Source organism: Dermacentor albipictus, chromosome 1, assembly GCF_038994185.2.
Source record: "Dermacentor albipictus isolate Rhodes 1998 colony chromosome 1, USDA_Dalb.pri_finalv2, whole genome shotgun sequence".
Classification (NCBI taxonomy): domain Eukaryota; kingdom Metazoa; phylum Arthropoda; class Arachnida; order Ixodida; family Ixodidae; genus Dermacentor; species Dermacentor albipictus.
Genome location: NC_091821.1, coordinates 251,530,422 through 251,557,894, shown reverse-complemented (window position 1 = coordinate 251,557,894; position 27,473 = coordinate 251,530,422). Strand labels below are relative to the sequence as shown.

Here is a 27,473-nt window from a genome sequence, read left to right as displayed (position 1 = left end):
AAGGCCCCACGGTTTTCCTCAATAAACAAAATTTATTGTTTCCAGCAGCAGCTGATGCAGCAAGATCGAATTCAGGAGGTTTGTTAACCTCATGAGGTTTGTTAACCCTTTAAGGACGAGTGTTGCCTATAGGCAAAGTATTGAGTATGGAGTTGCTGGCTAAATGTCTCTGGCCAACAATGAATGACAGGCAGCAAGTGTCATTTGTTGAATTATAGCGAAACACAGTACAAGGAAGGTGCTTGGCATGCAAGTCCCTTTACTTTCTTTAATTTGCTTTTTATTATGTGTAGCATGGTCAGAGAAGACATTGATGCAAAATCCCTGGCTGCAATGGCAGTATCGCACAGGTATAAAGCAAATGCAATGTACACTAATGTTTCACATCCAACGAGAATTGTTTGTACAAGATCTACACAAAGCCATAGGTGCCTTGGGGTGAAGCTCACTTTCAAGGTTCTGCTTAGTGTTGCCTCCCTTTGGTCTGCAATATACATACATAGTTTCTTTCCTTGAATATGCTTATTCCCGTATATGTTGCAAATTTCGATTAAAAATAAACATTTCCTTCGGGTATTTATATGTCTTGTCCATAAAAGGGTTCATATAAAGAGCGTTGGAGATGAGAAAAAAACATTCTTTAATTACATACAAATCTGCATAAATTTTAAGCCCTGCTTGATGAAAGACCAAATGCTCATCTCATAAATTCACGTCATAAGAATTTTTCGAAATATAGCAGAGCACCGAAGCTTTCAAAGGGACTGACAACCAATTTTCATGGTACCCATTTTTTCAGTGCAATGGAAAGCTTATCGGTCAGAGTGTCTAATCATGACGTGCTAATGCAGAAAATGCCATGGAACATTTTTTATTGGAATTTTTTTATCTGCACTGAGGATGTAGTCGTTCACTCGAAGCATGCCGAAAATGGGGATAGGTGAGCGCGATAGCGATTATACGCCAGCATTAGTGGGAGGCAGATGACAAGTGTGGCCATGCTGTAACAAAGTATGATTTTGTTTATCAAATCGATGTTACTGCGATTCATGTTTTCTGAATAGTTAAATGATTTCTGCGATAACAGCTACATGTTTTTGTGGTTTCGTGTCTAACCGTCTTGGCATTTAACTATTGAAAAAACAAAACGAATTGGACTGAAAACAAAACAATGCCTTTACACGTCATACGGAGTTAAGCGTGTTGCCATAGCCACGCGTGCATTTTTGATTTCTGAAACATACAATAATGCGCGAGTGTCTAATAATATACCAACTGCAATTTTAAACAATAATTAAGATATACTTAATAACAGTCGACTTACATACAGGAATCTCATACAATACATCCCAAGTACCATGATTTCACCACCAGGTCTCGCCACTTACGGGTTTTTAAGACTTTGTTTGCCCAATTTAAAATTATAATTCCTACTTAAATCGCGAACAATGTGCCGGATTTTATCACTATAAATCATGGTCATTTCATTTCCATCAACATCTCACATAACATTCTGGCCAGTTGTCAGTCCCTGTTTAGTCTTCAATATAGGCTTTCAAGTCTGAGAAGCTACAAAGCTTCAAGCCTTTCGCACGAGTCGAAAATAAATTAGGCACTAAGAGGTTAATGAAAGTGAGCACACATCTGACTTCTTTTTAAAATTTTTCTTTTACTACATATGCATTGCAGCAAAGCCCTGAATTAAGAAAAAAAGATATATATATGCCACAGATATGTCACAAGGCAGAAATCCACAGCGAAAGCAGCCCTGAGGGTACCATACTGCAACCAGTGCATGCACATGCTCACAGAAGAAGTTACAATACATGGAGTTGGCTGATTGCGCGATTGGTGAAGAAGGAGCTTTCTTTTGCAGCTACTTTCTTCCCTCGGTTGGGGTCTCTCTGGAAGAATGTTTGGATTGATGCCATGCCACTCTGCTCAGCACTGTCCTCTTCGTCCCTGCAGCATCCAACAAGCAAGTGTGCCATTGGACATTCTTAAAAATTCAATAAAGCAAAACACCTACTAAAACTGGTAGATTACTCATTTAACAGTCGTTTAACTTTACTGCCAAAAAAAGGATTGCTTTAAAGCTAGGGTTCATTGTTTTCGGTATATATACCAGTACAGACCGAAAATTAACCCCTTAGGTGGTTTTCCCCGAATCAGTGATAACCGAAAAACTCAGATTTTGAGCCGCAAGGCGTGTATTCCGATGGCTGACAAATCTCTCACAATGTACATGTCCATTTGTTTCAAAAAGTTTCAGTATTAATTTCAAGCTCCTGAAAGCGTCGTGTTTCAGTTATTATTTTCACTCGGTGCATCAATTATTTGTGTAGAATGTTTGGTATGTGTTCAACAAAGTTGTGTTATGTCAGGTGCATTATATTTTTCCCAGTAATCATACAGTCGCTTTACAACACAAGCCCCAATAAACATCGATTTCTCTCCAGCATTAAAATTAGACTCAAAAAAACACCAATTCAAAGGGGGAAAAGTAAACAACGATAAATAATAGCCAAATTCGAAGAAAAATTAATACCGAAAACATGGAACCCTACCTACAGCTAAGAATTATTGAGGCCATTCCTCCCTTTTTAATAAAACCTTGATCTGGGCTAGCTGATTCATTTCACTTCCAACTTATATGTTGGCTGGAAGTCACACCTTGTCTTGTCATATTTGTTCCCTCTGTGTTTCCTCATTTGGCATTGTATCAACATTGTCTCTTCTTGAATTTGTCAATGACATCATGGTAACATTCTGAATTCCATGGCATATTTGTGTATTTGGGCCCTTGCTGTGCAGAGAAATCCAAAAATGCCGCCAAGTTTTTCTTGCTTATTTTTGAATGCATTGTAATTCTTTACTTTATAATTAATAAACAATTTTCTAGCATTAGCTTCATGCTACCAATATGTGTCATAGGGTCATGATACACCAATTTCTTAATGGTGTCGCCATTAGTCCTCTGTTTTTGCATTTTACATCTTTATTTGCATGTTAAGTATCCACTAATAGTAACATCGACCTATATGCAGTTTCAGAGCTATAATCAACCAGTTTTGATTCACTTCCTATTTATCTTTTGCTTCCTTATAAGAACAAGAAAGTGGTGTAGGTGAATATGTACTGCCAGGAACAATAGTTTCTGGGCAGGAATGCTGCAGACTCCAAGTACTACTAGTACTGACAGGACTATATTCCATACTGCTGCCACATATAACTTTCACTGTAATGTAACGCTCGTTAAAATGAAGGTCTCATAATTGGACTAGTGGCTATGTGCTTACACTTCAGCAGGCATTGCTTTTAACCCAGCTGGTCTAAAACTGTGGTGCATATATCGTTTGAGAGCTGTCTGGGGCCAAAATAAGAGTAAGAATGAGAGTAAGCACACGAAATTGCATTTTCTTGTCCACAGTACCTCATATGTGACCACCAGCAGCATTGTATAGCTACTGCACCTTGTGGGGGTACATGTGCTCATCTCTTCCAGGTTACCGCACCGACGTGCCATCGCATCATGTAACCCATGCCTGAAGCTGGCAGAGTCATAGGGAGGGCGCACAATGCCTCCTTCCTTCAACTTCTCTTTGTGACACCGCGGCACACGCTATCACCGCATTTGTGGCAAAGGGAGAAGTATCTGTCCCTCAGTGAGAAGGACAGTCCTTTTGCTGAAGGTGAAAAGGTATAACAGGGCAAGTTTCAATGCGAAACGCACTTTCTTGCTCCGAGTCAATTTTGATAAAATTCACCTTCAAATTACCTGCCCCCTGTTCTGTAAGTGAGCCCGACATCTGATGATCACAAGCAACAAGAGGCAAGTCGACACTCTGTCTAGCACTTAGTTCAATTTGCTTATAGCAATAAATATTGTTTGAGTGTATCCGGTTGCTTTACATTAGTCACCTGAACCCACCATAGTTGAGATTACTTGCACTATATGTTGGGGACATGTTACAGAATGAGTGTGTGTGAAAGAACCAGCGCTTGCCCCTTTATGGGGCGCACAGAGCCCCATAATCCATATGGTATGGCATGAAAAACTTTATTCAGGTCCTTCATGTCGCACAAGTTTCCTAGCCCTAAGCAGGCCACTCCCACGTCAGGACCGAAAGGCCTAGTCGAGAGATGCGAAAAATTTATATGTCGCACGCCTAGGCGACAAGGCGTCACAGCTAGGCATGCGCCGTAGCAGCGGCGCAAACGTTATCACTCTGTGGTTGCGCTTAAAAGCACTGGCATTCAAGCTGGCACGTGCTTTCATCCCTGTAACATAGAACCAGGCAGTTCGCCCGACGTTGTTAAGTTGATGGTTAAATAAAGCCATATTGTTCTTGCTCCACCGTTACGCTGTCCTTCCGTCAGACACGACATAGACTGGCGACGAAGATGGGATGCTGCCAGCAAGGAACAAGCTCCTGCCTGACAGCAACGGAATTCACCTGCTGATGGATTATGCATGGATAGTTGAGGAGCAGCCGGTTGGGGCAGTATGGCGAAAGCGACCACAAGTCTGCAGCTGGGGCAAGTAGAACATTTCGACAATTCTATGAGCGATTGGACTAGCTACAAAGAATGTGTGCACGCATACCTTCGAGCCAGTAATGTCCCGGAGGACCGGAAGGTAGACGTGTTCATCAGCATATTGGGTCCGCAGACGTATTCGCTTCTCAAGTCGCTCGCCGCTCCAGATAAGCCGTCCTCGAAGTCCCTGGAAAGCTTGTGCGAGCTGCTTCGTAAACACTTAGCTCCTGAACGGTCAGTCATAGGTGAGCGAGCAAAGTTTCATCGCCGAGGGCAGAAGGAACACGAAACGATACCACAGTATGTGGTGGAGTTACGGGAATTGGCGCAATCATGGGAGTTTGATGCCTTTCTTGGCGAGTTGCTTCGAGACAGATTTGTGTGCGGTTCGCTCAGAGTTGACATTCAAAGACACTTGTTTTCGGAAGACAAGAATATAATATTGACCGCGCAACAGCTTTGGAAGCTGCGCTTGCTAACGCTACAGCTGCTCATTCAAAGCCTGAAAGCAAGTTCGAGGTGCATCAGTTGCCTACCAGGGGAACAACGAAATGCTCCCGCTGTAAGTCAACTCACACTGCCAATGCACATCCGCATGTCAATGTAACTTGTTTTTTCTGCAACAAGAAAGGGCACATACAGAAAGCCTGCCTAAGATGGCAAGGAAAATTGCAGCCGAAGCGAAAGCGAACACTACATAACGTTCGGGTGTTACAACCGTCAGAACCACCCTTGTAAAGTGTTGCAACGGAAGAGGTAGAGACAGGAGACCCCATCATGCTCAGTTTAATAGTCGAGGGTTTTCCCTTGCAAATGGAGCTGGATACGGCAGCTGCCGTTTCGGTAATGTCCCTGGGTCAGTTCCGCTCACTTTTTTCGGCAGTACCTCTGAAGCAAACTAAGTTGACACTCAGGACTTATATGAGCGAACCTGTGAAGCCATGCATTGTTTGTTTTATTAGAGTTGAGCACCACCATCAGTGCCAGCACCTGCCGCTGTACGTGCTTCCCCAGAGCGGGCCAGCGCTGTTCGGGTGCAACTGGCTTCAGCAAGTGCACGTCGATTGGAGCCAAGTTCACGGCCTGCAACAGCTACGGGTGAGACATTACTAAGTGCTCAAAGACTTCCTGAGCTACAATCGTTGCTTGACCGCCATAAGGACCTCTTCAAGAACAAGCTAGGCACCATCCGAGGTGAGAAGGCGACTCTTGTTTTCAAAGATGGGAAGACGCCAAAATTTTTTAAAGCTCGAAGCGTTCTGTTTTCTCTAAAAAGTACTGTTGAGCAAGAGTTGTCTAGAGAAGAACAGATGGGCATATTAACACCGATAATGAGTAGCAAGTACGCCACTCCGGTGGCGCCAGTTTTGAAGCGGGACGGGTCAATAAGAGTATGCGGTGATTACAAGCTGACACTGAACCCCATACTAGATGTAGAACATTACCCGTTACCCAAGCCCGACGATCTGTTTGCAGCCCTCGCTGGCGCACAGCAATTCTCTAAAATTGATCTTAACAGGGCGTACCAGCAAGTAGGAATGGATCGACAGTCAAAACAGTACCTTATGCTTAACACCCACAAAGGTCCTTACGCCGTGAATCGACATTACTAAGTGTCGTTACAATCCCTTTGGGATTGCTTCGGCACCTGCAATATTAAAAAAAATTGATGATATCTTGAAGGGCCTCAACTTTATGTTTTGCTACATTGACGATATCCTAATTACAGATTGCTCAAAGGAAGAACACTTGCAGAACCTTGACGCAGTTCTTAAAAGACTGACAGAACATGGAATTCGCGTTAAGCAATCGAAGTGCGAATTCTTTTGTGATGCGCTGACTTATCTGGGCCATGTAATCAACAAACACGGCATCCATCCAACGAACGAAAAACTGGCCGCAAAAACCAAGGCACCGGCACCGACTGATAAGCACCTATTTCAATCACTGCTGGGCCTCATCAACTACTATGGATAGTTCGTTCCAAACTTATCCACCGTTCTTTTCCCCTTAAACAGGCTCTTGCAGAAAGACTTCGCCTGGAATTGGAACACGGCTTGTGATCGTGCCTTTCAGCACATCAAGCAGCTGCTTTCATGAGCTCCGATCTTGGTGCACTATGATCCAGGCCTGCCCGTGCACTTATCTTGTGATGCGTCCACCTACGCGGTAGGTGCAGTGTTGTCACACATTTTTTCCGACGTTCAGATAAGGACAATAGCGTATGCCTCAAGCACCTTGGGTCCTGCTGAGAAAGGCTATAGCCAATTAGAAAAAGAATCCTTGGCTCTTGTGTTCAGCGTTAAAAAATTCCATTACTACGTGTATGTAAAGCATCTTGTTTTGATCACGGACCACAAGCCTTTGGCTACAATTTTTGGTCCCAAGACTGGCATACCAGCAATTGCTGCCGCAAGACTACAACGATGGGCAGTGGGTTTGTCGGCCTATTCTTTTTCATTAAAGTTCCAGCCTTCTGCACAGAATGCTGACGCAGATTGCTTGTCTAGGCTGCCAATAACACAGCCGACGGTTGAAGAGCAGGAAGAATCTTTTTATGACCTACGCTTCGACACTACGCCAATCAACAGCAATGATATTGCTCCTGAAACTTCATGTGATGCTACCTTGCGTACTCTGACCCATCATATCTTGTCAGGCTGGCCGCTTAGTGTCCCAGATGAAATCAAACCGTACTTTCACAGAAGACTAGAACTGTCCATACATCGAGGGTGCATTATATTGGGAACACGTGTACTTGTTCCCGAAAAATTCCACATGTTCATTTTGGACAAGTTGCACCAAGGTCATCCAGGTGTTGTTCGCACCAAAGAACAAGCAAGGAGCTACGTTTGGTGGCCTATCGATAGTGACATAAGAGCATTTCACTGCGTCTTGTACCGCTTGTGCGTCTGATCCCAATTTGCCGCCTAAAGCGCCCTTGCATCCTTGGGCATGGCCTACGCGCCCTTGGCAACGGTTGCATGTCGATTTTGCTGGCCCGATAAACGGAGTGACGTATCTTGTGGTAGTTGATGCACATTTAAAATGGCCAGAAGTGTTTCCAATGCGGACAACCACCACTGAAGCAACCATTTCATGCCTACATGAACTGTTTTGCAGATTCAGATTTCCCGAGACTTTAGTGTTCGACAACCGCTCTCAGCTCACTTCTGCAGATTTCCAGGAGTACCTGCAGCGAGTAGGAACCAGACACATGAGTACAGCTCCGTATCTTCCCAGTAGCAACGGTCTGGCGGAATGTTTTGTCCAGTTGCTGAAGGGTGCACTTCAGAAGTCCAGCCGTCCTACATCACCGTCAGAGCTCACAGACTTCCTCCTGTCGTACCGCAACACTCTGCAAGCGACTACTGAAGTGGACTACTACTGCAAGCGACTACTACTACCCTCTTTTTTGCTGTTGGGGAGGCGCCTCAGGACTAGGCTAGACCTCGTCAGGCCCTCCGTTGAGGAGCGGGTCGCCCGCAAACAGTTTCAGGACACCAGTCGCCTCAGGCATCGTGCGACTACGTTCAATAAAGGAGACTTCATGTGTGTCTGCAATTTTTGTTGAGGACCAAGGTGGTGCAGCGCTACTGTTCTCGCCCGCACCAGTCCAGTGTCGTATCGTGTTAGTGTTGTGACCCCCCGGGGTGTGTGTGAGTGGGTGCATCACCGTAACCACATCGTACGTGCTCCAGACTCTGACAACACGGTGATCACAGCCACCAACTTCCACGATGAAGACCACATCATGGCTGGCACAAGCGCTAGCAGCCCCACCGAGCCTGTGGAACAGCCGTTGACACCCAGGGAAGCCGCCGAACAGGGTTGCCGCTACCCACTACATCAGCGCAGACCTCCCGAAAGCTACGGCACCTAATCCTACTACGGGACAGTAAACAATTGAGGGGGAGATGATATGTCGCGTGCCTAGGCGACAAGGCGTCACAGCTAGGCATGCGCCGTGGCAGCGGCGCAAATGTTATCACTCTGTGGTTGTGCTTAAAAGCGCCGGCATTCAAGCTGGCGCGCGCTTTAATTCCTGTAACATAGAAGCGGGCAGTTCGCCCGCCATTGTTAAGTTGATGACTAAATAAAGCCGAACTGTTTTCGCTCCACCGTTTCTGTTTCGCTCCACCAATGGCAGCTATGCACAAGCCTACAATGAACATACAGCTGCAATAATTCTTCAAAATGATGCCATAATAGCTAAGTTACATGCATTCAGTGATTGACTACACGGTTTCCCACTTGCCGTTACTACCATCCCCACGAGCACTCTCCACGCATACGTCTCTAGGAGACCCTTCGGCACCACATAAGTACCGAAAAGCATGTTGCACTCTTGTCTATTGTACACATTTGTATGTACAAAATTACTAGTAAAAAATTACTTGTAATCAATTACTTTTTTATGTGGTTTTGTAATTGATAGACTACTTTTTTGCTCTGCAACACTCACTGTATATTAACAAATTACGGTTATCCAGTTACATCAACGACGAGACAAGCTTTAACAGGCGATACAGCTTTGAGCGCTTGAATTTCGCAGGAGCTACAATAGAACACCCATGGTCGTGTGCCATGCAGCAGCCTTACGAATGCGCATGTTCAAACAATCGAACCGAGGTGCACAGTATTTGTTTCCTCATCGTAACACTCCACCAGATGTTAGCCAACAAACTGAACCAGCCCTACTAAGGCTTGAGAGCAGTGGCCACTTCAGATGTTGATACGAGAAAGTAATCTAACGATTCTTTTTTCAGCTTTTCATTAGCCCTACCAGGAGCACCTTCTCCAAGCCCCAGCAATGAAGTGTTGTGCTTCATAAGGAACCCAGACATGAGCATCATGGCATTGAGTAATCACAATGTATGTGTAAAGTGTATGTATGTTACAACACCACATTTCCCTCCAGTGCATACATCTAGCAAATTTCCAGTGAAAGTGCTGTCTTCACAAAAAAACGAAGAAAAATGACCACAGCAAATTTTGGAAAGTAATTGTTAGTGAAGATAAACAACATCTGAAGTGCAGCAGAGGATGCATGAAAGAGCCAGGCCAGCTCATTTTATTTACTGTATTGGTCAATAAAGGGTATGAGGAAAGTAACATAGAAGTAATTTATTACTTTTCAGAATATCCTCAATTGCTTTCGCGGGGTTGTAATTGGTCAATGTAAATACTAATTACATCTTCTGAATGAAGTAACTAATTGTAACTGGTTACTTTTTTTCTATAAATTATGCAAGTTTGATTGTAGTTTAACTCATTCGACAGCTTTCTTCCCTGATGACGTAATGCACGCGACCCTGCTTGCATCATGGTGTGCGAAGAAAGGACCAGAAAAGTCCGGAGAGGAGTACAGAATTGTTTTATGAATACTATCCGGCATGCGTGCGCCATCTAGTGCTGCCATGTTTGCCAAAGAAGATTATCATCGCAACCTGTAGTGTCGCGTGTTTATTTCAAAATGTGTGCCAAATGTCATAGGTCGTCTAGGCACCCTTAAAAAGACCTCACCTTCACTCACATGGGGAAAAAAGGTGGTTTACTAGCAGAAAAAATGAAGGGCAAAGTTTTTCTATCTTGATTTTGCATACAATCTGTAGTGCTGGTATATCAGTGTGACATATTGTATTTAAAAGTATCTTTGCAAATTTAAAACCATTCTTCTGCAGGAAAAATATAAGAACTAGTCAGTTGAGTCTTTGATTTTTATAGAATACAATATAATATGTTTATTGATAAACAATTAACTAGTTCCAAACAGAGGCCGTAAAAATGTATGACATCACAGGTAACTACTATACTGTACATTTTTAGTTCGAATCACCACTTTAAATTTTGTGCCTTTTCCAGCTTACCAGGTTTACCTGTCAGTCATCGTAAGACAGCTGTTTTTGGTATTCCAGAAGTCTAATTTACAATAAAGCGGACTTAACATTCCACTCAAGTGTCCCTTCAACAAACTTTGATCTGACAAATTTCTTGATTAAGCAAACCAATTACTTCACTTTCTCTAAACACATACCATGGATGGCGATGACTGTCATCGAACCTTCCTATTCAGTGACGTAGCAAGTAGGCAGTCTGTGCTGTGTAGGTATCACCTGGGTCCTTCTACACTTTCCTTCTGGTCATGAAACTTTTCCAAAATTTCCATACAGGGACAGAAGGTGGAACCAGAAACACTGGTGTAAGTAGAAGGGGCAGCCAAATACAGGGTAATTGAAAGTGTAAATAGACAACCAGGAGTCATCAGAAAGAAAGTGAGAGAAACAGAGACAGTGAATTGGATAAAAGAAGGGAAACAAAAAAGACCATGGAGATTTACAAGAATGAGAAGACAAATGAGAAGGGAAAATCTGTACGATAACACGAAGGGAAGTGCCTCGTTATTTAAGGCTCAAGCTGGTTGCCTTAGGACAAAAACATAATGGAGCAAATATTTGCAACTAGATGAGGCATGTGTATGCTGCAGCAAAATCCGGAGACCACTCAGCATATTCCAATGGAATGCAAAGGGATTCGCCCAGCGAGACCCATAGGTAATTGCACCTTCCAGAAACGCTTAGATTTGAAGTGGACAGAAGCATCAACCGGTCAGCAGTCAAAATAAGCAAGAGACATTTAGAATATTGGGGGGAAAAAAAAGCAGGGAAGAGATTGATACAACTGGATCCATTATAGGCATAGGTAACGGTACAAGGTAGATAGGGAAGTTTTGAGGAAGAGGAAAAAGATTAGACAGATGTATGCAAAAATGCTAGAATTAAAAGCACATATAGCATAACTAAGTAACTCAAGCAAGCTAGGTGACTATTTGTCGCCACCAAGTTTAAAGTGGATGCCAATAAATCATCATCCTCATCATTGGGAATCAAGCTGCAGCGCCAGATGGCCGAGATGCACGATCATGGAAATCCTTCACAAGGAAAGGCGCGTCTTCCACATTTGTTTCAGCATCTTTGCAGAGCGAACAGGCAACAGGAACTTTAGCAAAATCATTTGATGTGCAACACGTTTGTGCTTAACCCTTTGAGAGTCAATGACGTAAATATACAGTGCCGCATATTTACGGCGCCGTCTGTATGCTTAAAAAGCGCGCCAATCTCCTAACTTTTTCCTTTCTGTGATATGCTGCCTTTATGTGGGAATACAGGGAATTTTTTTCGTGCTCTTCCTTCTCTTGGTTTTCATTGCATGGTTTGTTTTATAGCTAGTTTGCTCCCGTGTGTCTCTATAGTACTGCTCGCGCATTAACGCGCGTGCTCGTGGCAGTTTGGGTTTTGTTTTCGCGGGCGGTTTCGGCTTCTTGCGCTTGCAAAACTGATGGCTATCTCGTTACTAATCGCTCAAAAGGCGACTGCTTGTTTTTCACTTGTTTAGTGCTCACAGGGGTGTGCATAGGAAAGATGCCGCCGTGAATGCGTTTCTGTTTTTTTTTTTTTTGAGACTGGCGAAAACTAATTGCCCTACCTGGTTGGTGATAAGATGAAGATCAGTTTTCTTGAGTGCGCGCGCCTACGCAGTTCGATTATACTATGGACGTACACATTAGTGTAACAGCAGGAACATTTGAGACTTGCGAAATATTCTCGTGTGCGGATATTAAAAGCCTTGAACTATGTGCATAAAAATGCATCAAAGTTTTAATTTTGATAAGTTTATTTCCTTTTTATTGCAGTTATTCATGAATTAAGATTGCATATATACCGATGCAAAATATTTTTTTCTCACTTTACGGTCACCGTAGAAAAATCATCGTAAATTTTTTGCGAAATAAGTCCCTAAGAAGAATTGGAATCTGCAATAAAAAAAATCGACCCTGGGCGGTCACATATGGCAAAAAAAAATGGACCCTCAAAGGGTTAAATTATATATGGCACCGTAGTGATCCCCCCATCCCTCCTACAAGCATTCCTTGCACAAAATGCTTTGGTCAGCTCTCTCTATTTATGCCATTCTCTAGTTTCTCAGTTACATAATTTAGTTATATGTGGTTAGCTAGATCAGTAAGTTCGTCTTTAGTTGATTATTTCATTTAGTTAGTACGTTAGCTATATTTGCTTGCTTAGGCTAACACTCCAAGGGTTAGTCCTAGTAGTAAAACATAAATACCCCACAAAGTGTATGCGAAAACAGCGCTGCAATAGCTCAATTGGTAAGAGCATCGCATGCCTAATGCGACCACGTGGGTTGGTGTCCCCCCTGCGGCCAGGTGCTCTTTTTTCATGCACTTTCATTTCCATTTATTCAGCATTTAATTCAATTAGCAAGTACAAATAATTTCCCCTATGTTGCCCTTGTTGTTTTTACTGACTTTTTATAATACGATCAATAAAAATCGGGCCCCTTGGTTCCCTTTCCTCTCGTTCTTAGTTGTTTTAGTTACATAGATTATTTGTTTAGTTTGAGAATTTAGTTAAGACAGCTTAATTGGTTGGTTAGCTTTGTTAGTTAATTAGGCTTGTTAATTTATATATACAGGTAAACCTCTATATAACAGACTTCAATATAACGATGTCCTCTATATAACGAAGTATTTAACTGTTCTTAACCTCTTGTCCATGGAACACTGTGTATTTAAATAGAACCTCAATATAACGAAGTGTGCTTGTACGCGATTTCAGTATAACGAAATTTCAGTGCCGCTGCAAACTAATACCGAGAGATTTAACAGAAATTTCCGCGGATGGAGATGGTCATAGGATTGAATTACAAACGGCTGCTTCTAGCACGTAAATTGCGCGCAGCGCGACAAGAGCGATCCCCGAAGTGGATAAATTTCAAGTATAATTCAAGGATAATTCCAAATTCCTATAAATTCCAAGTGCGATAAGATCCTATCACGCCCCGCACAATTTAAAAAATTAAATTATGGGGTTTTACGTGCCAAAACCACTTTCTGATTATGAGGCACGCCGTAGTCGGAGACTCCAGAAATTTGGACCACCTGGGGTTCTTTAACGTGCACCTAAATCTAAGTACATAGGTGTTTTCGCATTTCACCCCTATCGAACTGCGGCCGCCGTGGCCGGGATTTGATCCCGCGACCTCGTGCTCAGCAGCCCAACACCATAGCCACTGAGCAACCACGGCCCCGCACACTTTGTGCTTTAGGTGTGAGTGAAAGGTACGAGGGTGAGACAAGAAAGATGGTGGTGTTTCGAGTGCCGCCTTCCTGTGCGAGCAAAGGAAAAGTGAGGGAGTGGAGCGAGTTCGCAGTAATGCGATCAAGAGCGTGCGAGGAGGCATAGTGGGGGGTAAGTTGGTGCCCGTCTAACTTTCGGGCACGTATGTGTCTGGACCATGGCTGCGTATGGCTGTAAGCATGGCTGAGCGCATACACCACTGCGCACCCTGCTTTAGAGGTAATTTGTCGCGTGTGCAAAGAGTGGGCATGCAGAGACGGCGTGGCATCATGTAAGCTACCTTCCCGAGCGTTTAGTATTGGAGGTTGCGCAATCTGGAGTTTCAGTGACCCGTTGGAGCGAAAGGCAGACAAAGCATTTGCGCTCCACTGCCGGCGCTTTTCATGATAGTGTCGTCCCAGCCCAGGCGACGCAATGAGCCATTTAGGCGGATTGCACACGAAAGCGTGGCTGGCTTCGCTTAATTTGTACCGGCGATGTGAAGATATTGTTGACGTGGCATGAAAACATATAATTCGTCGCCGACTCCCAAATTCATCAAAATGAATTGTTTTCTCATTGAAATTTGATTTTTTTCGATTGTTCGATAATTCCAAAAATTCTGTGGCTTCTTTCGTGTAAGAAAAATCGATCGGCGATTGTACTTACCTGCACAAAAGCTCAAATTTAAATACAACGAAATTTCTATATAACAAAGCAAATTGCTGTTTTTAGCGACTTCGTTATATAGAGGTTTAACTGTAGTTTTAGCTTGCTGGTTCATAAGTTAGGTAATTCTGTTAGATTAGTTTAAGCTTGCTATGTATAGTTAATTTGGTTAGTCAGTAAGTTATTAGTGTAGTTTAATTATTTTGCTTCATTAGGTAATTATTTTCTTCAGTTAGCTTATTATTAGCTAGGTAATTAGTTTAGTTAGTTAATTACTTAGTTGAGTTAGTTAGAGTTAGTTGGCTGTTTAGTTAGCTCAGATAGTTACTAGTTATGGAATTGGTTTAACTGAGTAACATGCAGTTTTCTGAGCATATGAATAATTTAGTTGAAGTTACTCATGTGAAATATAATGTCTTGGTAGCTCGCGATTTCAATGTTCCGTTTATTGTTTGGGATTCTTCACGCGTTAGATCCATATTTTTATCATTCGCTCGCTGTGATGCACTGTTGTTCTTTATGGAATTTCTTGGATTAACACAGTTTAACACAGTTCCGAATGCCACTGACAATGTTTCAGATCTAATTCCTGCTAATATCTGCGTTGCTTAGTTTTCTGTTACCGTTAGTTGTTTGGTTCCTGCTCACCATTGGCATGTTCTACTCGAATTCATAATTTTTCTAGAGGCAATTCACATGTTGAGCGAGTCTGCTCGCTCATTTGTTTTTCCAAACGGTTACTATATAAGTGTTTACCACTATTTGAATGATACCAACTGGTGTATATTGTACCTTGCCACCGATACGAACAAATCAGTTAGCATGCTTACTGATAATGTAAAATGTGCTTTGGAAGCCTTCATTCCCTGCAAAGTGTTTCGTCCTGCTTGCTATCCCATGAGATTTTCTAAGGAATTATGTGGTTTACTATGTATAAAGCTAAGGTACCATTGGAAGTTCAAGAAAGCAGAATCATTGGAGTGGTACAAAAAATTCTGTCTTCAGAAGCCGGGTGAAACGCGTAATGCGTAGAGACAGTGATGCATACATTAAGTTTCTCGAACAGCACATAAAATGTGATCCCAAAAGTTTCTTTAGTTACGTAAAAGGTTATAGTCCTGAGTGGACTATCATAAATCATCCATCTCTCGTGGCATTCTTAAAAACTGTGACAATGTCGCCAATGCATTCACTGAATATTTTTCCTTAGTTTTCCTGAATACAGCGCATGCTTGTAGCTCTGGTGACTGGCAATACAGCTTCAGTGACCATTTCAACATTTCATGTTTTTCAGAACATGATATTGCAGAAGCGATAAGCAAGCTGAAACCAAAGCATTCCAAGCATGTTCCTTTCCTTAAGCATGTTCCTTTCCTTAAGCACATCTTTATTTAGTCTTGCTTTGCGTACGAGTGCTTTTCCTTCTTGTTGGAAGAATGCCATAGTTGTGCCAGTTCATAAATGTGGCAGCATGAGTGACATTAAAAATCACTGCCTTGTGTCTCTCTTGTCTCCGTTTGCAAAAACGTTTGAAATAGGTATGTTTACACATCTGTTGTTTTTCTTTAAGCGTAAGGTTAGTACATACCAACATGGCTTTGTTCACGGTAGGTCTGTGGAAACAAACCATGTTTATTTTCTTGATGCTGCAGGACCTGCTGTTGCTAACCGGAGACAGACACAGAATACTTCGACTTGTCAAACGCATTTGATGATGTTTCTCATGACCTTTTTATCCATAAACTCTTGAGCTATGGCGCTAGTACCAGCCTGTGCAAGCTTATTAAAGACTACCTGTGCACTCGGTTAAATTATGTTCGCGTTGGTGCTAAGTACTCTTTGCCTTATGAATCACCTTCCGGTGTTCCGCAAGGATCTATCTTAGGCCAATTATTTTTCAATATCTTTGTAAATCATCTTGAAGAATGTTTGCATCATTTACGTCTCATTTTATATGCTGATGATATTAAACTTTATCGTGAAATATTATCAGAGCAGGATTGTGAATTATTACAGGAAGATGTGAATTCTGTTGTGGAGTGTTGTGCTAACATATTGCGTATTAATCGAACTAAGACACATGTTGTTTCCTTTAATTGCAAAATGTACATTTTATTATATGAATATACACATGATAACATTCCTTTAAAAAGAGCGAGTTGCACGCGCAACTTAGGAATATTGGTTGACTTCTGGGTAAATGCATCCTACAGAAAGTTAGGCCTCATGTCAAGAATGACAAAAAAGTTTACAAATGTCAACTGCGTTGTTCTCTTGAATTCTTCTTTTGCCTGCCCAAACTTACAGTATAGTTCTGTTGTATGGAAATGTATTAATTACATCAATGTGGCAAAAATTTAATCTGTTCAGTGACATTTTATTCGTATCATGTACGATCGATTTCTGGGACGCCATGTATCTTATGCCTAGGGGCATTTACTGCACATCTTTGTTAGACCCCCAGAAATAGGTGAAAATATTGTGATTACTTATTCTTGTATAAACTAATTCACAACCACTTCTGTCCACGGTTACTGTCACATGCAATGTTCTGCATGCCTCGCCCAAACTTGCATAATCCCAGCATTTTCTACATGAATTCCTCTTGCACCTCTAACGCTACAACACGTCTTGTAACACAATAAAATACCTTGCATCATGACATTCTTCAGCTCTACTATTTGCTCATCATGTGACTTCTGCCTTTTTATTTATTTAAAATGTCCTTACAGGCCTCGTATGAGGCACTGGGTAAGGTGGGCGATTGGGGGATTAATCCAATTTTTGTTGCATTTTGTACTCCTGTTCCTTGAGATTTGTTTTGTTGTTCTGTTTTCTGTTCTTCGCACAACACAAGTTCACCAATGCTAAGGTGTAGAGCTGTCTTTGGGCACGTTCAGGAAATAAATAAATGAAATCAAACTAAATTAAATTTTAAGTTTACTTAGTTAATGTAGTTAGTTTAATAAGTGGTTAATTTCTTGCTTGTTTGCTTAGTTAATGAGATACAGTTGGTCAGGCACGTAATAAAATAAAGAGAGCCAGTAACTCACCACATAACAGCAGCAGCATTGTCTTCAAGCAACTTTTCTGCTGTAGACCAACTGAAGCGCACGAGGCTGGGAAATCCAAATACTGTATCAATGTTCTCCAAAAGGAACTTTTTTGTCACAGGATCTGCATGAAATAAAGCATGAAGTCTGTGATGCATATCACATTCTAGAGTGCCCCCACATTCATTTTATGATAAGAAGTCGCAGTTTCACCTGAAAGGTGAAGCATCGATTGCGATAGTAAATTAGCAGACAGTCATACGAAGTAAAGATAGTACTTTTATTGGTCATATAAACTTGTAAACATGCACTTGCTAACTAAATTAACAAGCATGGTGTGAGAGTGCCCAGCAAACATGAACACATCACACCCGATGACTGTGGACACTCGTTGTCAAAACACTGGTGTGAGGACATTTGGCAGCAGCAGCGAGCGAAGTGACCTTCGTGCCTTTGCACTGTCTATCGCTTCAGCATAAACTGAGTGTCAAGAACATACAGCATACACAAAGCTACGAGCCACTGACACACCGACTTTGCCCCCAATGCAGATCACTCTCAAGATGCAGCAACACGACTAAGTGCAACCTTAGTCTATTTCCTTCTTTTATGATTGCTGGCAATAAGATAGCATGTCTAATTAGGTAAAAAATAAAAAAAGATATTAGTGCCAGCTAGCAAGCACCTCTGCTAGGTGCCAGTGGTATTTCTGGTGTACAGTATACTTCACAAAGCTGCATGCAGTGCCATGACAACATTATTGCGAATGAATACTGTATTAATAAAATTGAGTGTTTGGTTGAAACAGCTTTTTTCTCCTTGTTTTTCAACCCTTACAGTTCACTTTTATTTTGTGGTGATGCATCAATGCTAAACATGCACATAATATTTGGAAGACCTTATTAATGCACTACAACATAAAATGATAAAACTATACATGTTTCCACAGCCTCAATACTTTATTCACTTGCTGTCTCTCATCTCTTTGCTATTTCTTTATGAAACTGTCACCACATTTAAGGACTGCAGATATGGAACTATGGTGTGCAGATACTGCAGTCATACACCTATGTGTGTAGCAAGGTCAGCCGAAATTTCAAGCAAAACCTTGTGCACGCATAATCTCAGCACAACCAGTCTTCTCACCGCCTGACCTTTCCAATGACAATGTTGAAGGTTCATCCTGCTGACGTCAGAGATTAGAAGGCACTGACAGGCAGCTGCAATGGCTTCCAAAAGGATGAAATGAGTGTGTGCAAAGGGGCTGCCTAGGCAATGGAAAGGTGTGGGCCTTTCCGATTACTGCATGCTAGGTTCTTTTCCTTCCTATTTGTGCACCTCAGGAAGCTTACACAAACGCTGCACAGCCAGGTTAAGGCATCGAAACCCTCCAGTTTAGTGTGGCCATGCATCTGCAATTTAGCACCACTCTTGTGCTTCTCAACATTCACTTCAACATAAGAGTGCCCTGTTGTACTCCTATGTGTAATGGGAATGCACATAACAAATATGCAAACAGCATCAAGAAACACTACTTTCACAACTTTCCAGCTTGTGCTTTCGCTGTTGCCTATAAAGGCACAACCACATGCACGCGATTTTTGAGTGACGGCAATGAGTGACAGGTTGGCAGGCAATGAGTGACATTGTGGAGATCAATTGAACATTGTCACTTGTTGCATCATCAATTTTTGGCCAGCTAGAAAATTTCGCTTTTCGCCTTGAAGTTCACACAGTGATTTCCACTGGGGACAGTGTGATTGTGCAACAACATAGAAGCAACTTGTCCACTTCGATCTAAATTGGCTCAGCAATTCACTTTCTGCCGTGACAGCAAAAAATAGGTAGCAAGATCAGCCATTGCTTCGTCTTGTCTCAAGCTGAGAACAAAGTATCGGCATTGTCTTGTCGTTACTATTGAGATCAAGTGTTTGTTTTGATGCTTTGATACTGTTAGAGCCGAATGCCAGGGAGAGACACGAAAGTGCTTTGAGTTTTGCTCACCAGATGGCGCTACAGCATTTGAAACTGGCAGCATGAAAGGATTACCACTGGTGATGACAGGATATTAAAGCTAGATCTGATGCACCTTGGTTAAAACAGTGGCCTCATGCTACGTTTTCTATTTTTTTTACATGCACGCAATTGCATTTATTTGGAAAACAACATAAACCTGTCGCTACTGTTTTTCGCAATGTCGCGTCCATGTGGTTGCTCCACGCTGAAACGCGAGAGCACAACAAGGCGTTGCCAGGATATTGCATGCATGTGGTTGACACTTAAAGGGACTGACAACCGGCCAGAATGTGTTGTGAGACATTGATGGAAATGAAATGACCATGATTTATAGCGATAGAATCCAGCACACTGTTCGGAATTTAAGTAGGAAATATAATTTTAAATTGACAAAGAAAGTCAGAAAAACCAGTAAGTAGTGAGGCCTGGCAGTGAAATCTTGATACTTCGAAATGTAGTGAATAGATTTACTGTAGGTAAGTCGACTGTCATTAAGTACAGTATAATTATTGTTTAAAATTGCAGCTAGTATATTATTAGACACTTGCGCTTCATTCTATGCGTATTACGAAGCAAAGAAAGTTCACGCTAATGAGCGGCGCTTGCGTCGTCCCACATGCATGGCAGCGCACATGCTGTTGTACGCACGCGAGTATAGCGCGAGTTTGCAAGTACGCCGAGCTTTATTATCTCCCTGTGACACAAGATGCCATCAATGAGTTATGCCGTAAGTGGGTGTGTTTTTTACTTTTGTGTCGGCGCCTCTGTCCCACTGTACCGACGCCAAGCTCTCCGCTGACCGTTGGCAGATTGTCAATGTCAGTACAGTGTGACAGAGGCGCTGACACGAAGGAAAAAAACGCTGTCGCCAACAGTCGGCAGATCGAAATCGGTGTCAGGTTGGCCTAGTGTGAGTGAGCCTTTACCAATCGGCATTATCCAGGCGCGCTGCTTGTGGCGGGGATGGTGGCCTATGGTGCAAGTCGGATTCGTCACTTCCACTGCCGCTTTCGTCCATCGATGCATGACGTTCGGGTGCTGCTTCGTAAGGATCTAAATCCTGAGCACGCACGCATGCTAAAATCCTTTGTTCCAGCTCGTTCAGGTCGAAAATCAGAAGCGCACACTTGGCTGCAGCAACACGAGCTGCATATCACATGTAAAAGCATTGTTTCGTTTTGATAAGCTTGGTTTCGTTTTGACTAGTCAAATACCAAAGCAGTTGGACAGGAAACCGCAAAAACATGTAGCTATTATCGCAGAAATATTTTAACACCTTGGAAAACATTAACCGCAGGAACATCGACTTGATAAAATAATACTTCCTCACACCTACGGCTGCGCTTGTCTGCCTCCCACTAGTGTCAGCCTATAATCAGTATCGCGCTCATCTATCACAGTTTTCAGCATGCTTCCAGTGAATGACTTCATCCTCACTGCAGATCGAAAAATTCGGATAAAAGATGTTCCACGGTGTTTTCTGCGTTGTACTTCACGATTAGACGCTCTGGCTGGTAAGCTTTCTATTGCACCAAAAAAAGTGGGTACCATGAAAATTGGTTGCCAGTCCCTTTAAACTGTGCCAAGGGAAAATAACAGGAGCAGGTCAGAGAGAAGTGAAGCATGTTCAGCATAGGCTCACAAATCTGATAGGGAGAAGGGAAAAAAAGGGAAATCACAACATTAGATTTACTACCTGCAGTCCTTCTGTTACTACTGGACCCTTTAAATATTTATGTCAAATAGCAGTTTCTTGATAGACCATCTTGAAGGGGCAGCGCAAGACAACAAAAACAGAAAGCAGGAAAGACACAAGACAGCGCTGCCCCTTCAAGATGTTCAAGAAGTACCAACTTGCCCAAATGTTGAATCTTCTGCAGTACATTTCTGGATGGAGTCTATTGCTTGCATGATACAATTTGCAATAAGGCTACAAGAGGGGCCCTTTAACCTTTCGAGGGTTAAATTTTCTCTCAAAGAATGTGACCCCCTAGCTAATTTTTATAAGTGCAGGTGTTTGAAATTGCAAACTTATGAATACAGTAAAAAGATCTTGCAAAGAATATTTGCAAGCTGTTCCAGCCACACTGCACTCCCGAGCCAGAGCTGCTAATCGGAAATTTCCCATCCGATGAGGAGCTGTAATCCCTCGATTCTGACTTGATATACTTAGTTGATACTCCAAGTAAAAAGAAGAAATGTTTCAGCAGTCACCGCGAGAAGAAGCACATGCGTAACCATACTGAAATCACGATTGCGTGCACAGCAGTACCCAGAAATAGTATGTGAACAGCAACCGAAAGGGAAACCACAATTGAAGGCAAAGAAAAAGAAAACTTATGCAACTGAAGGGAAAACCACAACCGAAGGCTAAGAAAAAAAGAAAGCTTATTAGTACTATCTCAACACTTCCGCTACACGGGGCTGTATCTAAGCTACCAGAAACACGATAGCGGCAGCCATAAAAGATGATAGCATCGCCTCCACGCGTGCCTTGAATATAGCAGACAATGCATGTGTCATGATGTGAGCGAGCGCCCAGAGGTGAGCAAGTTGAGTTATATGCTGCAGTGAGTGAAATCGCAATTTCAAATGACTAAGTGCCACCCCATAGAGAGTGCAGCACCTCTCAACAACGATGGTGTCAAATATGCAAAAATATCAAACATAAGATTGGCGCCTATATGTACGGCAAACACAATGCAAGACAGATAAGTGGCGCCATGCATGTATGGCAAAAGCCTCAAATGATTAACAAATGAAAATAGAATGACGTAATAGTTCTGCGGAAACCCGCAAGGTAGATAGAGGTAATTGATAAAGGGAAAAAGAATGGTTCTGTTCCTTGCATACGACTTCTGTAACGTTAAAGAATGCAATAAAAGCATCTATTTTTTGTCTGCATGCCTTACATATATGCAAACCATACTTCATAAAAAATGGGGCACGATCGAAGAGCATTGTTCGGTGCGTTCGTTTGGTTATCGGCACGCGCGATTGGCCTACTCCGCGCTGACACCGCAAGCTGCAGGGCGAGGTCACGTTTTTGGTGACGTCAAAATGATGACATGCTCATGTCAATCATATTGCAAATGAGCACGTCGTCTGCTAGGAGCCAAACGCGACGGGAGTTATGAACACAGTGGAAGAAGAGAAGTGCTCCGATGGTGCACACGCGCTGGGGCGAGAGAGCGGCCACTTTGTGTGACCGGAAGTGAGCGCTGCCGCTAGGGGCAGCGCTCGTTCAAGGGGCCTTGCTCTCCGCCAATTTTGCTGCCGCTCCTGTGGATCAGCAGCACAAGCGTGGATAATTTATGACTTCAGTTGGCACTGAAACACCCATACCTGAAGATATGCCCTTTTGTCTTATTTAGACGCTTAATTCTGAGCAGGCAGAAGGTTTCATGCCACTTACTGTCAAAATACCATCATTTCTGACACGAAAGAGATGCTCGCTGCAATGGGCCGCGCACTAGGTGCGCTTCTTGCGAATTGTTACTCTGTCTGGTCAATTGAAAAGCCGTTTTGCGGTATCAGATCACTGACACTTCCTGACTGGGTGATCGGCAGCTTAGCTGCAGGGTGTAGGGCGATGTGCGGGACCGTCTCAATGATTCCCTTCGATGCGACTGCAGAGATGCACCCTGATTCGCTGTCTGAATCTTCTGTGTATGTGGGTGCTGCAAGAAGTGCATATTTGTGCTTTAATATTGGCAAAAAGTGCTTCGGACCCGAAGGAAATAGCGGCTACACGTCCTGCAAGGAGCCAGCATTGCCCTTCAAAGCTCCCAAAGGAGCTTGCCTCACCATCGATGAAATGCTGGATAAGCTTCACATTGGATTTTCATGTGCTGAGCACAAAGTAGATGTTGCAGCACATCTTTCCAGTTACTATGTTGCGATGAAGATGCGACGGCTCAGCAAACAAAGAAGGTCTGACAGGAGCAAGTCGCGCAAGTTGAGAAAGCTCGTGAAGCTCGTGTGAGCTACATGTGCTGTTCCGCCAGCTGAGGGGTCAAATGTGAAAGCTCTTGATGCAAACAGACGGCGGTCGAGTGACCGAATGAAGACACATCTTCCACGACTTCTATGCGGCTTCAAATATCCAACGGCACGCACGGTAACGTGAAACCAAACATCTGCAGAGCAACCGACAGCAGGATACCATCAATACAGCCCAAGCTTACAACGTGCTTGGAACTGTGTACGTCTGCTAAAGGGAACAAAGACATGCAGTCAAGGTGTCTACCAAGTTGACATTTCCAAATTCCCTGAGTTTTCCAGGTTTTTCCTGAGTACCTTTACAAAATTCCCTGAGTGACGCAGAACTATGTTTTATGTAAAGACGGGCTGAAACCATATCGCCCGATGCTACACACTCTAATGCAAAAAAAAAAAAAAAGACCGACTTAATCCAATTTGATTACTAAGCAGTATTGTTTATGTTATTCAAAAAGAGAATAGAAGGGAGGGGTTAGTAGAATGCACAGCAAATAAAATGTCTTAAAAAGAAATGGCTAATCGAGTCGGACATTCTCAAATACGAATAAAAAGGAGATGCATACAGAAGCAAATATTTTCGAACATGAGCTATTTCTATCAACTGATAGCAAGCTCAGTGGTATGAGGCCCGAACTTTGTCACAATTGAGCTTCTCCAACAGCTCGTAAGATCAACCTCAACTGTCCTGACATACTCTCAGCACGCGCACAAAGGCTCATGCAGTGTTGTGTTTCACTGCTTTAAAGAGTTTATTTTGGTTTGGATGAGGGACACCTGCATCTCGGCATCAACCAACACTTCGTTTTTTGAGTTCAAGCTCCTTCAAAACAGTGGCGGCACGCTTCCTTTCCCGTTCATTCCTCAATGCGCAGGTCCTTTCTGTTCTTGTCCTCCTTCCGCCACTCGTTCACCCCACGGACCATTTGAAGCATCTTCTTGGTCAGTTGCACAGTTCACGTCCGATTTTTCAAACTCCCTAAGGGCCGCGAAAACGTCTGAAAAATCGGCCAGTTGGAAAAAATAAATGCACGTCATTTGCTGCCCTTAAGGGCTCAAACCGCCACAGGCACATTTGAAAACGCTCTGAAGCCATGTCGGTACACGTATTAAGCATATCGGTGCTCGTACTGTGACAGGAAATACCGGGTACACGCGTGTGTAATTAAGGATTACATACTGTGTCCCGTGGCAATAGCCCCTTCCCACGCTTGTTATACTTCACTGCAATACTTTTGCATATGCTTGATTAAGTAAGATTTCTGTACAGAGGCGAAGCTGACTTCGGGACCCAGCATTATGCAACGCACCGTGCTTTCCAAGCTTCTAAGCCAATCGCAAGCACCACAAAGACGGAGTCAGTGCCATTGCTGACAGCAGCAAATTGTTTCAATGAAAAACACGGCACTCAGCGAACGTCGAAGCAGCTAGGTCTAGCATTGCCGCAGTGGTCGCTACGGCTGCCGGCGGGTCTGTGTGCGAGAGCACCGGTTTGAGGCGGCAAGGTAATCAAAACGGCAGCGGTGGTGGCTTTGATAAATGCCATTTCGGACCTGCGGTCACGGCAAAACGTCCGGAAAATCGGACGGCGAAGGGTTCTTGCATCCGAAATTTCAGACATTCTGATAGATTGACTCCATGGGGTACGTGGTGGTGCTATGAAGCCGTCTAAATTATGGGGAATCCGGAAAGTCGGTCGTTGACTGTACACTGGCAACTCCTCCTGCTGACAAGAGGGCGTCAAAGATGATTCATTACGATTCCTGTCTGTTGCTTGAGCCAGCATTACCGCGACTTTCGACCCTTTCAATAAAATTACGGCTAATTTTCCCTGATAGAGGCACGAATTCCCGAATTTTCCCCGAGTTTTTCCAGACTACTCAAAATCCCTGAGAATTCCCGGTTTCCCCGGTTGGTAGAAACCCTGACAGTGCTGGTTGTGTTTCTGCGTTGCTCCTAACTTTTCTGTTTTGAATTTTTTTTAACCATTCAAGTATATAATCACCTGTTTCCTTAAATGATATAAACAACCTGCAAACGACCTGCTGATAATGCTGGGCATCAGTTCTCTTACAATAAAAATAAGGAAAGCGAGTGCAGTTTTCTCTGGCTGTTCCATTCATAACACAACTCAGAAATCAATTATAGCACTCCTCAAACTGTGCTGTGACACTTCGCAGATTGAGCAATGCATGACTTGTACATGTTGGCAGCTGTGGAGGCTTATCTTGTGCTCTAGCACTCCTCTGAATGCATGTTCACTTTGGAACTTTTAGTAATTACGCAATTATATGGCCCGTGTTTCTCGTAAATATGAAAATGAGAGTCTAATGCAGCCAACACTGAGATGACAGCTGCTAGAGCCCTCAATTATTAATTCACTCATGCGGTCTCCAGTCGAATTGTGGCACAGAATGTTGGCAGAAATATAAAGGGACATTCCCTCAACCAAATAGAGTCGTTTTAAGCAGGTGAACGGTACCTATGCATAGAAATAAAGCACCTCTACCGAGCGCGCCTATAGAAGCACCTGCAAAGCGAGTGAGCAAGTAGGCCCCCAGAACAGGTGCTGCCCTTTGCAGCAGCGGCGTGCGTAAATGTCACACTAAGTGGCTGCGCCTGGCGCCACCGTCGGATCACCTCTCTTCTTCCACCGTGCTTGTGAAGTTGGAGCGAGCATACACTCGTTACAACACTGGCTTCACACGTCGCTTTTGTTTCTGGAAACAGTGCGTTGGTTGTGCGGTGAACTCGACCTCATCATAGGGTGCCAGCGAGCCAATGGAATCTTGTTGTTGCTTCTTCAAATGTGCACCACTGCTCTCGTCGTTTATTTTTCTTTTTTCCCCTCGCTGTGCGTGATGCCACCTAGGGACCACACAGGGAAAGTAATATTTATAAATTGTAGTAGTCATATATATTACTATTTGAGAACACTTGAGAAGGAAAAATACATTTTTTACACAAGGATATTATTCATTGGAAGACGAGAAACATTTCATTTTATGGTATATTGTCTGCAAGCAGACGACAAATGAGGCAAGTAAACTTCCTGGGAGTTCACCGCTTGCCCCTATTGGCTGCTCTCTCCCTCCCATTATCACAAATTTTGCATACTGCCCACTTTGTGACGTTGCAGCAACTGAACAGAACGAGTATCAAACAAAGATCTCTGATCCTTCCCATGCTTAGCACCTCAGTATCATTATTATGCCTCACCTATTTTCTTAAGCTTAATGAGAAAAAAAAAGTTTCAGTGTAAAAATTATACTTTTGTGAGCATACGGATACTCAACAAAAATTTTCTCCTATTTTCATCAAGAAAAAGAAATGGGCATGGGCAGGACATCTAATGAGGAGGGAAGATAACTGATGGTCATTAAGGGTTACGGACTGGATTCCAAGGAAGGGAAGCGTAGCAGGGGGCGGCAGAAAGTTAGGTGGGCAGATGAGATTAAGAAGTTTGCAGGGACGACATGGCCACAATTAGTACATGACCGGGGTTGTTGGAGAAGCATGGGAGAGGCCTTTGCCCTGCAGTGGGCGTAACCAGGCTGATGATGATGATGATGATGATTTTCATCTAATAGGTTCTTTGTTTTGGAAAGACATTGGAAATGTACTAAATGTTGCAACTTCCACTTATTGATGCGTAAGCGTCAAATCACCCATTGAGCGAAAAAGCCAGCGGCGTCTATGGCAGCCACAAAACGGCACCTAATTTCCGATTTGATGCAACGCCATGTCATGAGGGCGCAAGGCGCTGGCTCACACTTGCTGGCTCAGGCACTACGTATCGCTATGGAGTCTGAAACATCCGCAACGTCAGCAACCGCAACCTTGGCAGTAGTGAAACGTCAGTGGTATGCAGCGTTGGCACCGCAGGCTGCTATTCCTTGCTGGCTCGGGCAGCACGTACTGCTATAGAGTCTGAAGCATCTAGCACGTTGGTGGCCGCCGCAACTTTGGCAGTAGAAAAACGTGGCCGTCCACACCAGTACACTGCAGACGAAGTAAGGGAGTGGAAGAACGCAGAAAAATGAGCGAGGAGGCAGGC

General features: G+C 43.2%; 1 protein-coding gene across 4 annotated transcripts in view; it reads right to left on the bottom strand.

Annotated features, from left to right (window-relative positions):
* Positions 1-258: 258 nt before the first annotated feature.
* Positions 259-27,473, bottom strand: part of LOC135900979 (ribonuclease H2 subunit A) — a 41,101-nt gene continuing 13,886 nt past the window's right edge. For 2 of the 4 annotated variants that reach the window (XM_065430608.1, XM_065430622.1), the window contains exons 7-8: positions 17,402-17,525; positions 259-1,962 (exon numbers count right to left, since the gene is read on the bottom strand). In XM_065430608.1, the coding sequence (XP_065286680.1) occupies positions 1,818-1,962; positions 17,402-17,525 (269 nt within the window). In that variant the 3' untranslated portion in view covers positions 259-1,817. Of the gene's footprint in view, positions 1,963-17,401; positions 17,526-20,343; positions 20,564-27,188; positions 27,419-27,473 lie in introns of those variants that run through there. The other 2 variants (XM_065430615.1, XM_065430629.2) reach the window with 2 other exon arrangements.